General features: G+C 38.1%; 1 protein-coding gene across 18 annotated transcripts in view; it reads left to right on the top strand.

The window, feature by feature from the left end:
• Positions 1–11,223, top strand: part of Gphn (gephyrin) — a 571,921-nt gene extending 560,698 nt beyond the window's left edge. For all 18 annotated transcript variants that reach the window (XM_074067764.1, XM_074067753.1, XM_074067755.1 and 15 more), the window contains 3 exons: positions 924–1,027; positions 8,802–8,898; positions 10,226–11,223. In XM_074067764.1, coding sequence (XP_073923865.1) covers positions 924–1,027; positions 8,802–8,898; positions 10,226–10,359 — 335 coding nt within the window. In that variant the 3' untranslated portion in view covers positions 10,360–11,223. The remainder of the gene's footprint in view (positions 1–923; positions 1,028–8,801; positions 8,899–10,225) is intronic.
• Positions 11,224–14,408: the final 3,185 nt, after the last annotated feature.

The raw sequence follows: 14,408 nt of genomic DNA, 5'->3' as shown, positions 1-14,408 counted from the left end.
ATATGAATTCAGTCCACAGCAGTATTCATCTTAAGCCCTTTACATCTTAAGTCATTTGGTGCTATTTTTTTTAATTTAAAGACATTTATGGGTAGAGATGATTATAGATAAATGTCCTTGTGCTATCAATATTTTCTAAATTTTTGGTACCAAGCTCACGTATATATTTTTTTTCTCAGTACTGGGATTTGAACTCAGGCCCCACACTTGCTAGGCAGACACTCTACCACTTGAGCCATAGCCACTATAGTTATTTATCTGGTAGGGTCTTATATTTTTGCCTCAATTGTGATACTCCTACCTGTGGCCTCCCATGTAGCTTGGGTAACAGGTGTATGCCATCACACCCAGCTTTTATTGGTCGAAATAGGATCTCACTAACTTTTTGCCCAGGCTGGTCTCAAACCAGCTGAGAATACAGGCATGAGCCACCACACCTGGCCCAAGCTTATATTTCGATAGTAATTTTGATAGAAAATTAATCGATAAAATAAATAACAAGAAGATACATAAAACATTTAAACTGCTCTAAAACATATCAAGATGGTAGAGTGTGTGCTTCACATGCACAAGGCCCTGGTTCGATTCCCAGCAACACCCCCCCCAAAAAAAAAACTTAATCAAGGTTAGTAATAATTTTCAATGCATTACTCTTGGGAAAGCAGAAATAAATAATGTTGAAGAGCTTCTGAGTATCAGAATTCTCTGTTTCCTGGAAGACCCAAATGTTCAAACCCTTTATGGCATGTGGTTAACCATATCTCTGTACTGTTATCCTATTGAATTCAAGGTGATTCAGAAGAAGAGGACTGGTGGTTAATTACCTCTGTCACAGTCTATGATACCTGAAGATCTAAACAGATGTAATTGTTTGGCAAATTTTTATGTGGTATGATATAAATAACTGCATGGTTGACTTTCAGGGAATCCTGTATCAGCTGTGGTCACCTGCAATCTCTTCGTTGTGCCTGCACTGAGAAAGATGCAGGGCATCTTGGATCCTCGGCCAACCATCATCAAAGCCAGGGTAATGTTTTCTAATGACCAGAAACCAAAATGGAAGCCTGCTAACAATTAAGAAGATCTGGATGGGAAAGGGAATCTACAAATTCAACAGGGACCAAAATTCACCTTACCTGTCCTTTTATATCCTATCAGTCAATTTCTTCCATTCCTTACTGCAGTCTTCCAAATAATTACCATTCTCCTCAAGTCCCTCTCCCATCCAGATCTCCTGAGGTTTGTGCCAAATAAGCTTGTGTTTGAATGATGGCTTCAACAGTTAAAAGTATTGTAATTTTCAGCATACTTAATGATTTCTATTCTAATCTGTGTCTCTTAAATCCCTTTTATGTCCAACTCTGCTCAATCATCTATTTCCAGTTAAAACCCTTCATTGCCTCCCACAATGCCATGGTCAAATCCAAACTCCTCAAAGGAGGAAGGAGGCCCTCCATCCCAAGGCCTCAGTTTTCCTCTCCAGTTTTTTTTTTCCATTCTGCACTCTGACCATACCAAGCTATTTGCAGCTTCCAGAATGAACAAGAGGTTCCCTCCCTGTAGCTGTGATTCTTCTCCTTCCTGGAAGGTTCTCTCTTCACTACCACCATCTCCTTTCTTGTCTTGGCAAATCCATACTTGTCAGATAATAGCATCACATCCCCTGAGAAGCCTTTCTCAAAGCCACTTTGAGATCACTTCTCTTTAAAATAAGCCAAGCAAAGAGAAAAGATAGAATATTCTCCCTTCTTTATTAACTTTAGTTTTAGAGTACTTTTAGCAAAATTGAGCAGGAAGAATAGAAAATTCCACCTATCCTCCCTCTCCACCCACACACCCAACCTCCCCTTCTATCAATATCTGGCACTAGTCTGGTACATTTGTTACAGTTGATTAATCTAAATTGACTACCACTATCACCCAGAGTCAAAAATTTACATTAGTGTTCATTCTTGGTATACGTTATATAAATTTTGACAAATATATAATGGTTTGTATCCCCATTACAATATCATACAGAATAGTTTCACTATTCTGTATTCACTTTGTGCTCTGCCTACACATCCTTCCCTCTCCCAAACCCTGTCAACCATTGATCATTCTTTTGTCTCCATAGTTTTGTTTTTTCCAGAATGTCATATAGTTGGAACCATACAGCATGTAGCCTTTTCAGATTGATTTCTTTCACTCAGCAATATGCATTTAAATTTCCCCCATGTCTTTTCATGGCTTCATAACTCATTTCCTTTTAGTGCTGAATAATATATCATTGTCTGGCTGTGTCATAGTTTATTTATCCATTCACTTACTGATGGACATCTTGGTTACTTCCAAGTTTTGGCAATTTTGAGGAAAGCTGTTATAAACATCCATGTGGAGACTTTTCTGTCGACACAGTTCTCACTTCATTTGTGTAAATACCAAGTAGTATAATTGCTGGATCATATGGTAAGAAGATGCTTATTTTTGTAAGACACACCACACAGTCCTCCAAAGTGACTCTGCCATTTTGCATTTCCACGAGATATGAATGCACGTTCGTCTTTCTGCACATCCTTGTCTGCATTTGGTGTTATCAGTACTTTCGATGTTGGCCATTCTAATAGATGTGTGTTGGTATGTCATTGTTGTATTAATGTACAATCCCATAATGACATGACATTGGGCATATTTTCATATGCTTACTTCTGTATATTTGACATCTGTATCTCTTCTTTGGCAAAGTATCTATTCAGGTCTTTTGCCCAATATTTGAAATTGAATTATTCATTTTCTTATTGTTGAATTTTAAAAGTTCTCTATTTATCTTAAATAACAGTTCTTTATCAGATGTTTCCTGGGCAAAATTTTTCTCTCAGTCTATGACTTGTCTTCTCATCTCTAGACCTTTATGTAACTTCTCTCTCTTTCACATTTATATGTACTATTTCATATAATACTGTAGCAAGCAATACATTTTTTATCTCAAGTGATTAGCATATGCCAGGAAATATTCAAAGAAGCCAGAAGTAACATTCCTAGAATTCACAGTCTACTGCCTAGTTTTTTTTTTTCATTTTTCTTTTATTATTCATATGTGCATACAAGGCTTGGTTCATTTCTCCCCCCTGCCCCCACCTTACCACCCACTCCGCCCCCTCCTTCTCCCCCCCCCAATACCCAGCAGAAACTATTTTGCCCTTATCTCTAATTTTGTCATAGAGAGAGTATAAGCAATAATAGGAAGGAACAAGGGTTTTTGCTGGTTGAGATAAGGATAGCTATACAGGGCATTGACTCACATTGATGTCCTGTGCGTGGGTGTTACCTTCTAGGTTAATTCTTTTTGATCTTACCTTTTCTCTAGTACCTGTTCCCCTTTTCCTATTGGCCTCAGTTGCTTTAAGGTATCTGCTTTAGTTTCTCTGCGTTAAGGGCAACAAATGCTAGCTAGTTTTTTAGGTGTCTTACCTATCCTCACCCCTCCCTTGTGTGCTCTTGCTTTTATCATGTGCTCAAAGTCCAATCCCCTTGTTGTGATTGCCCTTGATCTAATGTCCACATATGAGGGAGAACATACGATTTTTGGTCTTTTGGGCCAGGCTAACCTCACTCAGAATGATGTTCTCCAATTCCATCCATTTACCAGCGAATGATAACATTTCGTTCTTCTTCATGTACTGCCTAGTTTTTAATGACTAAAAGAAAACATCAGTGTGAAACATCAACCATTTACAATGCTTTATTCACCAAAAAGTGCATTCAAGTTCATAGTAAGCAAGTGCTTACTTAAATTGAGTGGTATAATACCTCACAACAATAATGTCACTACAAGTAAGTATATTAGCTAATAAAATATTCTGCATTTCAGTAAATTACCCCCAAAAAGTCCAGTCAGTTTCATTTGTAATTGCAAAAGGCTATGAAAAAAATTCATTGACTTAAATTTGATACATTTGTTTCTTACATTTACATAACTATTTTCCTTTAAAACAAGATAAATTCACATTTTTAGGTTGGCTGAAACGTAACAGTTCAAAAACATTAGGACCATAAAGTTTAAAGATAATTTAACTGTTATATTGCAACTGTTGTACTGCATTTTATGGATGAACAAGCAGGTATAGGAAAGCAAAATAACTTAGCTAATATAGATCTCCAGTTAACAATAAAGCTGGGAGAAGAACCTAGGTGTCTGATGTCATCCCGTTCCAGAGCTTGTTTCACTATACTACCGTCAACTCTTTTTTTTTTAATAATTTATCTTTATTAGTTGATTCTTGAATACCTATTTGCCTTCAGATTATCTATACCCTCTGGATCTATTCTTGGAACTATTAAAATTTGCTACTGGTTGAAAACATCAGTAACACTCTGAGCATTGAAATGATCTTGTTTACACTAATATTTTTATGAAAGTTATTTCTTAATAGAGCTATCTGGATCTGTATTCATCTTTTTTTTCTCTTTATTAATATATTCATATATACATACACTGTTTGGATCATTTCTCCCCTCTACCCCTCACCCCCTCCCTCTTCCCCCACCCCCCTTGCTTCCAGGCAGAATCTGTTTTGTCCTTTTCTCCAATTTTGTTGAAAAGAAGACATAAGCAATAATAAGAAAGACAAAGCGTTTTTGCTAGTTGAGATAAGGATAGCTATACAGAGAGAGTCCTAGCATCACTTCCATGCACAAGTGTATTACAACCCAAATTGATTCATCTCTACTAGACCTCTTCACTACTTCCTGGTCACCTTCCTATATTGAACTGTCATTTTAAGGTTTCTGTATTAGCCCCTCTGCAGTGGGGACATCAAACACTTTCAAGTTTTGGGTTTCCTACCTATCCCCATTCCTCCCGTATGTACTCTCCCCTTAGCGTGTGACCCAAGTCCGACAACATTACTGCCTTTGCCCTAGATCTAAAGTCTGCATATGAGAGAGAACGTACGATTTTTGGTCTTCTGAGCCTGGCTAACCTCGCTCAGGATGATGTTCTCCAGTTCCATCCGCTTACTTGTGAATGATAACATTTCATTCGTCTTCATGGCTGAGTAAAATTCCATTGTGTACAAGTACCACATTTTCTTAATCCATTCATTGGTAGTGGGGCATCTTGGCTGTTTCCATAACTTGGCTACTGTGAATAGCGCTGCAGTAAACATGGGTGTGCAGGTGCCTCTGGAGTAACCTGTGTCACATTCCTTTGGGTATATCCCTAGGAGTGGGATTGCTGGATCATATGACAGATCTATGTTTAGTTTTTTAAGAAGCCTCCATATTGTTTTCCAGAGTGGTTGTACTAGTTTGCATCCCCACAAGCAGTGTACGAGGGTTCCTTTTTCCCCACATCCTCGCCAACACCTGTTGGTGGTGGTGTTTTTGATGGTGGCTATTCTAACAGGTGTGAGGTGGAATCTTAGTGTGGCTTTGATTTGCATTTCCTTTATGGCCAGAGATGGTGAACATTTTTTCATGTGTTTTTTTGGCCATTTGAATTTCTTCTTTTGAAAAAGTTCTCTTTAGTTCAGTTGCCCATTTCTTTATTGGTTCATTGATTTTGGGAGAGTTTAGTTTTTTTAAGTTACCTGTATATTCTGGTTATCAGTCCTTTGTCTGATGTATAGCTGGCAAATATTTTCTCCCACTCTGTGGGTGTTCTCTTCAGTTTCTTTTGTTGTGCAGAAGCTTTTTAATTTCATGTAGTCCCATTTGTCCATCCTTTCTCTTAGTTGCTGGGCTGCTGGGGCTCTATTGAGGAACTCCTTGCCTATACCTATTGCTTCCAGAGTATTCCCTGGTCTTTCCTGTACTAACTTTAGAGTTTCGGGTCAGATATTAAGGTCCTTAACCCATTTTGAGTTGACACTAGTACAGGGTGATAAACATGGATCTAGTTTCAGTTTTCTGCAGGCAGATAACCACTTTTCCCAGCAACATTTGTTGAAGAGGCTGTCTTTTCTCCATCATATATCTTTGGTGCCTTTGTCAAAAATAAGGTGTGTAGCTGTGTGGGTTCATATCCTGGTCCTCTGTTTTGTTCCACTAGTCTTCATATCTGTTTTTGTGCCAGTACCATGCTGTTTTTATTGCTATGGCTTTGTACTATAGTTTAAAGTTAGGTATTGTGATACCTCCAGGATTGCTCTTTTTGCTGAGTATCGCCTTGGCTATTCGCAGTCCTTTTGTGTTTCCAAATGAACTTTAAGGTAGATTTTTCAATCTCTGTGATCAAAGTCATTGGGATTTTGATGGGAATTTCACTGAACATGTAGATTACTTTTGGTAGTGTAGCCATTTTTACTACGTTGTTTCTAGCAATCCATGAGCATGGAAGATCTTTCCATCTTCTGTAATCTTCCTCAATCTCCTTCTTCAGGGGTTTGTAGTTCTCCTTGTAGAGATCATTCACATCCTTTGTTAAGTTTACTCCTAGGTATTTGATTTTTTTTGAGGCTATTGTAATGGAATTGTTTCCATATATTCTTTCTCAATTCATTCATTGTTTGTGTATAGAGAAGCTAATAATTTTTGTAAGTTGATTTTGTAGCCTGTCTTCTTCCTGTAGCTGTTTATGTTGTCTAGGAGTTTTTGGGTAGAGTTTTTTGGGTCTTTAAGATATAGGATCATGTCATCTGCAAATAGGGATATTTTGACAGTTTCTTTACCTATTTGTATTCCTTTTATTTCTTCTTCTTGGCTAATTGCTCTGGCTAGGAATTCCAGGACTATGTTGAATAGGAGTGGAGATAGTGGGCACCTTTGTCTCGATCCTGATATTAGGGGAAATGGTTTCAGTTTTTCTCCATTAAGTATGAGGTTTGATATAGGTTTGTCATATGAAGCCTTTACAATGTTAAGGTCCATTCCTTCTATTCCTAGTTTTCTTAGAGTTTTTATCATGAAATGGTGTTGGATCTTACCAAAGGCTTTTTCTGTATCTACTGAGATGATCAAATGGTTTTTGACTTTGCTTCTATTGATGTGCTATATTACATTTATTGATTTGCATATGTTGAACCACCCCTGCATCCCTGGGTTGAAGCTGACTTGGTCATGGTGAATGATCTTTCTGATATGTTGTTGGATTTTGTTTGCCATTATTCTGATGAGGATTTTTACGTCGACATTCATTAAGGAAATTGGCCTATAGTTCTCCTTTTTTGGATGTGTCTTTTGTCTGGTTTTGGGATGAGTGTAATGCTGGCTTCATAAAATGAGTTAGGCAGCATTCCTGCCCTTTCTGTTTCGTGGAAAAATTTTACCATCAACTCTTTTTTTTTTTCCATTTTTTTTTATTTTATTATTCATATGTGCATACAAGGCTTGGGTCATTTCTCCCCCCTGCCCCCACCCCCTCCCCCTCCCTTTCCACCTACTCCGCCCCCTCCCTCTCCCCCCATCCCCTCAATACCCGGCAGAAACTATTTTGCCCTTAACTCTAATTTTGTTGAAGAGAGAGTATAAGCAATAATAGGAAGGAACAAAGGTTTTTGCTAGTTGAGATAAGGATAGCTATACAGGGAGTTGACTCACATTAATTTCCTGTGCGTGTGTGTTACCTTCTAGGTTAATTCTTTTTGATCTCACCTTTTCTCCAGTTCCTGGTCCCCTTTTCCTATTGGCCTCAGTTGCTTTTAAGGTATCTGCTTTAGTTTCTCTGCATTAAGGGCAACAAATGCTATCTAGTTTTTTAGGTGTCTTACCTATCCTCACCCCTCCCTTGTGTGCTAAAGCTTTTATCATGTGCTCATAGTCCAATCCCTTTGTTGTGTTTGCCCTTGATCTAATGTCCACATATGAGGAAGAACATACGATTTTTGGTCTTTTGGGCCAGGCTAACCTCACTCAGAATGATGTTCTCCAATTCCATCCATTTACCAGCGAATGATAACATTTTGTTCTTCTTCATGGCTGCATAGAATTCCATTGTATATAGATACCACATTTTCTTAATCCATTCGTCAGTGGTGGGGCATCTTGGCTGTTTCCATAACTTGGCTATTGTGAATAGTGCTGCAATAAATATGGGTGTGCAGGTGAACCATCAACTCTTAAGTGTCATTGCTAGGGGAAAAATCTTACTGAAACACAGCAAATAAAACAACCACATGAGGGCTGGAGGTGTAACTCAGTGGTAGAACACTTGCCTGGCACGCGTGAGGCCCCAAATTTGATCTCTAGCTCTGAAAAACAACATAAACACCAGCCAGGTGAGCAGCTCTCGTAGTTTACTCCTGGAGAACATACACAGAGACATTGAGAGAGAAGCACAAAATGACTTAGGCATAATAGCAGGTTACCCTATCAGCAAATATAAACATAAGCATCGAGAGAGAGAGAAAAAAGAACGAACCCATCTTGTCATGTTGAAAGGAGTTCTATAAATGCGTAGCTGAATAGTGCCTAGCACATATTAGGTCCTCACTATTTCCTGGATGGGCTGATAATTGAAAACTGAATTTGTTTATATCTACCTTCACTTTTTAATATTAAAGTAACTGCATTGATTTCTCATTTCATAGGTCAAGGGTCTCTCTCTTCACAACCCATAAAAATAGACTTCAGAAATAGACCTTAACTTTTTCACCTGTCCTTTTCCCCACCATGAACATGGCTTCTTAGCCTCGCTTTCTCTCCTCACCAGAGCAATTCAGCCCGTGGACATCCTGCACTAAAAACAAGAAGGGAGTGATGGGAACAGTAGAATGCCGATAATATTTACGTGCCCATTATTCTCTGCACAATCTTCACTACCCTGTAATTTTGAGAAATGATCAGGTGACCAAATTTGCTTTCTTTTCCTGTCTGTTCCACAGTTATCATGCGATGTGAAACTAGACCCTCGCCCAGAATACCATCGGTGTATATTGACATGGCATCACCAAGAACCACTGCCTTGGGCACAGAGTACAGGTCAGTCATTCACACCTCCAGGTGTCCCTGTGCAATCATTCTTTTGAAACATAAAGTTAAAAGCTGGGTGTGGTGAGATATGCATATAATCCCAGCTATATGGGAGGTAGGAGAATCTCCATTCAAGTCCAATCTGGGCAAAAAAAGTTAGCAAGCCCCTGTCTCAACAAACAAGCCAGTCATAGTGTTACATATCTGTAATCCCAGCTATGCGAGAGGTAGAAGTAGGAGGATCATGGTAGGCTGGCTCCAGGCAAAAAAGTATGAGACCCTATCTAAAAAATAACTAAAGCAAAAAAAAAAAAAAAGGGAAAGGCAAGTTCAAACCCCAGTACCCACCAAAAAAAAAAAAAAACCTACAATGTTCTGTAAAGTCTTCTTCCTAGAATTAAAGATTTTGATCTGTTAGTTCAAGCAACATTCTGAGTATAACTTTTGAGTATTTCCTTTTAAGAAAAGGAAGGCACTGTGAATATGTCACCCTGAAATGTGAGACAAACACCCAATTTATAGTGTGATCTATGTAGACTCTACTGCCTTAGGTTCTTGTTAGGCGCAGAGGAACCATAGTGATAATTCAGTGACTAAGACATAGGCTTTGTTATCAAAGAGTCCTGTGTTCAAACTGCCACCAACTTAGTTACCAGGACCTTGGGCAGGTTGCCTAAGACCTTTTTGAATCTTGTGAAAGTCAAATAAAAGAGTTAGGTACCTAGTACCATTTCTGACACTTAGTTTAAAAAAAGTGGTAGCTGCTGCTATTATCTTTGTTATTTTAATAAATTGTTAAAGCTTCTCTTTTCAGACACAACATTCAAGCCTAAATTGAGAAATTCTGTTGAAATTCTGGGAAGTTTGATCATCTCTCTTCCTCTCGAAGCCCTGTGTTTTTGCTTTAATAAAGTCTACAAGAGAGTGGACGAAGCATGGTGGCTCACACCTGTAACCCCAGCTATTGAGAGGTGGAGATTGGGAGGATCATGGTTTGAGGCTAACCCCAGGCAAAAAGATAGCAAGGCCCCACCTCAGTGAATAAGCTGGGCTTACTGGTGCACACCTGCCATCCCTGCTCCACAGGAAGTTTAAGTAGGAAGATCACAGTCCAGAACAGCCAAGGCAAAAAATGTGAGACCCAGCCTGGAAAATAATTAAAGCAAAAAGGGCTGGGGACAGGGCTCAAGTGGTAGAGCACCTGCCCAGAAAATGCAAGATCATGAGTTCAAATCCAGTGCCACAAAAAAAAAAAGAAAAGAAAAAGGGAAAAGTCCACAGGGCTACAAATGTGCCCCATGCTGCTTTGGCTGCCGTAACGAGAGTCTCTTCCCAGGTAACCAAATGAGCAGCCGTCTGATGAGCATGCGCAGCGCCAATGGGTTACTGATGCTACCTCCAAAGACAGAGCAGTACGTGGAGCTCCACAAGGGCGAGGTGGTGGATGTCATGGTTATTGGACGGCTATGATGGTCACCAGCAGAGAAAGCTTTGATGCATGTCCACATATCATTGACTGTATCCTGTAATATGCAATGGCACAGCTAGTTTTTCTGATTTGGAAAAAAGTTGATCTGTATAGTCAACATCTTGAACTATATTTCAAATGAATTTAAATACCTTTTAAAGAAAAAAACACCTAAGAATAAATCTTAACAGACAACTCTATTCTGATTATATCAAAGCAAATTTTTCCTTTCTTGCAAATTGCTTTGTGTGTTCAATGCTAGGTCTGATAGCGATAGCTTTTAGTAGACAGCAGTAGGTGCCTGCAGAACTTGTGTTTTTCTCATCTTTAAAATACAACTACTTATGCTCTTAAATCAAGGCTGTCTGCTTATTTATACTAGCGTAGACAACACTTGGATTTCCCTTCTTAGTATGCTTCATAATCGCTTTACAGAGAGCTTTTGCTTGTTCCTTATCATGTATCTCGTGTTTATGTGCACTGTGCCAAAAGAAGAGTGACTGGGTGGAGGCCCTGCCCTGCCTTGAGAACCATCCCTGCAGAGCGTCGGGACCTTTCTCACCCTAGCAGCCTCATGGCACAGTACTCTTGGGCAGTAACTGGATACCTTTTATTTGAACAAACAAACTGGGGGAAAAATGCTTCCTTAAGTACTGGTACTGACGGCCTTTTTAACCAACACATTTAAAATTGTACAGAACAAAAAAAAATAAATCAAAGACTGATCTTGTACAGATATTAGTGTTACCAGCATTCATGTGGAAATCAAGAGCAAAGACAAAATAATGTTAAACTCTGTACCATAACATTTTCTGTAATGATACTGAAACTTAATGAATAAAAAAATCCTTGATCATTATTTAAAATCCTATTGTGTTGGCCTTTTTATTAAAAAAGAGAAGATTGTCATGCTAGTTTGGTGCAGGAGATTTAAAATGTGGTTTGGTCCATATCTGCCCTGCCATGGTGTTTGGGAAAGTGACATCAGGTTCTACAGCACTGCAAAGAGACAAACCAGAAAATAAGAACCTCCAGTTAGTCTGCTGTCTCCAGTGCTAGTTGGAGAATAGTAAGTACATTTAGCTACTTGATTATTTAGTTAATTAAAAGGTTAATTCTTATTTTAGATGTCATAAAAGCAAATTTCAAATATCTTCAGTTCTCTGAAATAAAGAAAAAATAAATAATAAACCAGAAAATTGCAATTGAGTACCTGGAAGGTTGTTTTTTTTTAAATCATGTTTGAAAGAAAACTTGTGCTGACCATAGAAAATACAGCAAATAAGATACACTTCATCCACATTGGCTCTTTTAATAAAAAACGAGGAGCACTTTTCACATTGTGGTAACGGGGAGACATGTATGCTGTAAGTGTACTTAGTAAACCAAACTAAAAAAAGTGGCCTACGAGGAAGCAAGATGCCAAATGACAGTGACAAAGGCAAGTAGTAAACAAGAAATATTTTTACCAATATCAGACATTTCCAGAGTTGAAAATAAAATGTTCTTTTAAATTTTATTTGTATAACTGAAGAAAAGATTAGTTAATGGAGGTCAAATGAAAGTACATACTGTGTTCTTTACCTACATTTATTCAAGAAATACTCATTAAGCATCTACCATGTGCTTGAACAAAGTACATTATGCTACTACCTATAGAAATAAATAAGACACAGTAGCAATATTGCACTCCACCCAGGAGATAACAAAAATGAACAAGTACCCATAATATCTCATATGCCTTGTAATACATAATAGAGTATATAAAATATAACAAGTACCATAATTAACTGAAAGGAAAAGTTTAAATGAGAGTTTCCTTTAGAGTAAGGTTTCAAAGGGGAAGATGGTATTCTAGTAGGTCTTGAAGGAGGGGTAGGATTTTGAAGGTCGTGATGCAGGAAAAAGGATATTACAAAAGCAGAATTATGGACTATCAGTTATTTTGTTTTGGTGCTGGGAATTGAAAGCAGGGCCTCATGCTTGCTAGGCAAGCATTCTACCACTGAGCTAAGTATCCAGTCCCAATAATTATTATTACAGAAAGTAAGCTCCACAAAGGCAGGGGTTCATTGATATTGCCCCAAGTCCCTAGAAAAGTTCCTGGCATATGTACAAATAGGTAGGCATTAGTAAACATTTGTCTAATAAAACACGTTATGTGGTACTTACTATATGCCAGGCACTTTCCATGTTCAATTTTCACAACACTGCTGTGATTATTACAGATAAGGAAACTGGAACAGTGGGATTAAGAAGCTTGTCCAGTCATACTGCTAGTCTAGGGAAGGAGCAAGTATTCAAGTTTAGCAATCTGGATGGAGTACGTACCCTTAAAATACTAAACCATAGAAACAGAAAGTTAATATGTCTTTAGTCTTGACTGATTGAGAAAATGTTAAATCACTAATAAAGTCGGAAAAGTAGATTTTGTGGAGGAGAATTTGACAGTTCAGGTTAGGAGTTCACAAAAAGATATTGACTGGATACCTTGGGGTTCATTCACATAAATTATCTGTAAGGCTGAGAGAACAAGATTATCAAGGAAACTCTTGCCGAGAGAGGAGGACAGAGCCTTCATGTGTTGGAAGAAGAAACTGTAAGTGGAACTAGGGGAAGAAAGACAGGAGAGAAGAAATGGGAGCGTACATCCCACAAACCAAGGAGGAGAGACTCAAAAGAAATACCAAAAAGGATGAAGCCTCAAGAATATCTATTAATTGTGCAATCATTTGTGAGCTGAGAGACTAGTGGATTGCTAACAAAAGCCAGATTGCAAAATAAAAACTGAATATAAACTCTTTGGAATTTCTACATGAGAAAAGAAAGATACAAGATGGTGTCTCAAACTGTTAATGAGGTAAAAGGAAGATTTTTGTTTGTGGGTTTTGAAAAAGGATGAAACAAATGTAACAGTAGTGTCCTAAATGGAGAAAGAAAAGGAAAGAAGGGCCGAATTTAAGGACCCAAGTAGCCCAATAAATCTAGGAAAGAGAAGAACATTTTTCCTTCTCAGTTAGAAAAAAGACATTCAAGGTGGATATAAAGGAAATGTAAAGTTAGGTATTGATGAAATGATTCTACTTGGCACAGTGAACATCAGTATCATTTTACATAGTCACATTTATTTGACAAAAATTTTATTTAAGAATTAAGCATATATGACATATTACAAATATTCTCTGTCTTAATAGCTCATATTTGAAAACTATAGAAAATGTTTTCAGATTCTTACTTATAGCTGTACAGAAGGTAACCAGATTTTTGGGCTCATTGTTTTGGTTGTTTCAAACCATGTCACACAATGAAAAAAAAGACAAAACAGATTATGTTTACCAAGTAAATGTTAAGTGATGTTCCTTGCTACAGCAAGTGGATTCTTTGGATGGCTTTTATTTATTTTTATTTTTATTTTTTAATTTTTTCTTTTATTCATATGTGCATACAATGTTTGGGTCATTTCTCCCCCCTTCCCCCACCCCCTCCCTAACCTTCCCCACCCCTTCCCTCTCCCCCCTTACACCCTCGCTACCAGGAAGAAACTATTTTGCCCTTATCTCTAATTTTGTTGAAGAGAGAGTATAAGCAATAATAGGAAGGAACAAGGGTTTTTGCTGGTTGAGATAAGGATAGCTATACAGGGCATTGACTCACATTGATTTCCTGTGCATGTGTGTTACCTTCTAGGTTAATTCTTCTTGATCTAACCTTTTGTCTAGTTCCTGGTCCCCTTCTCCTATTGTACTCAGTTGCTTTAAAGTAGCTGCATTAGTTTCTCTATACTGAGGGCAACAAATGCTATCTGGTTTTTTGTGTGTCCTACCTATCCTCATACTTCCCTTTGCTGTCGCTTTATCATGTGATCAAAGTCCAATCCCCTTGTTGTGTTTGCCCTTGATCTAATGTCTGCATATGAGGGAGAACATACGATTTTTGGTCTTTTGGCCCAGGCTAACCTCACTCAGAATGATGTTCTCCAGTTCCATCCATTTACTTGCGAATGATAAAATTTCAGTCTTCTTCATGACTGCATAAAATTCCATTGTGTATA

Source organism: Castor canadensis, chromosome 3 (assembly GCF_047511655.1).
Source record: "Castor canadensis chromosome 3, mCasCan1.hap1v2, whole genome shotgun sequence".
Lineage (NCBI taxonomy): Eukaryota > Metazoa > Chordata > Mammalia > Rodentia > Castoridae > Castor > Castor canadensis.
This window is presented reverse-complemented; position numbering and strand designations above follow the sequence as displayed.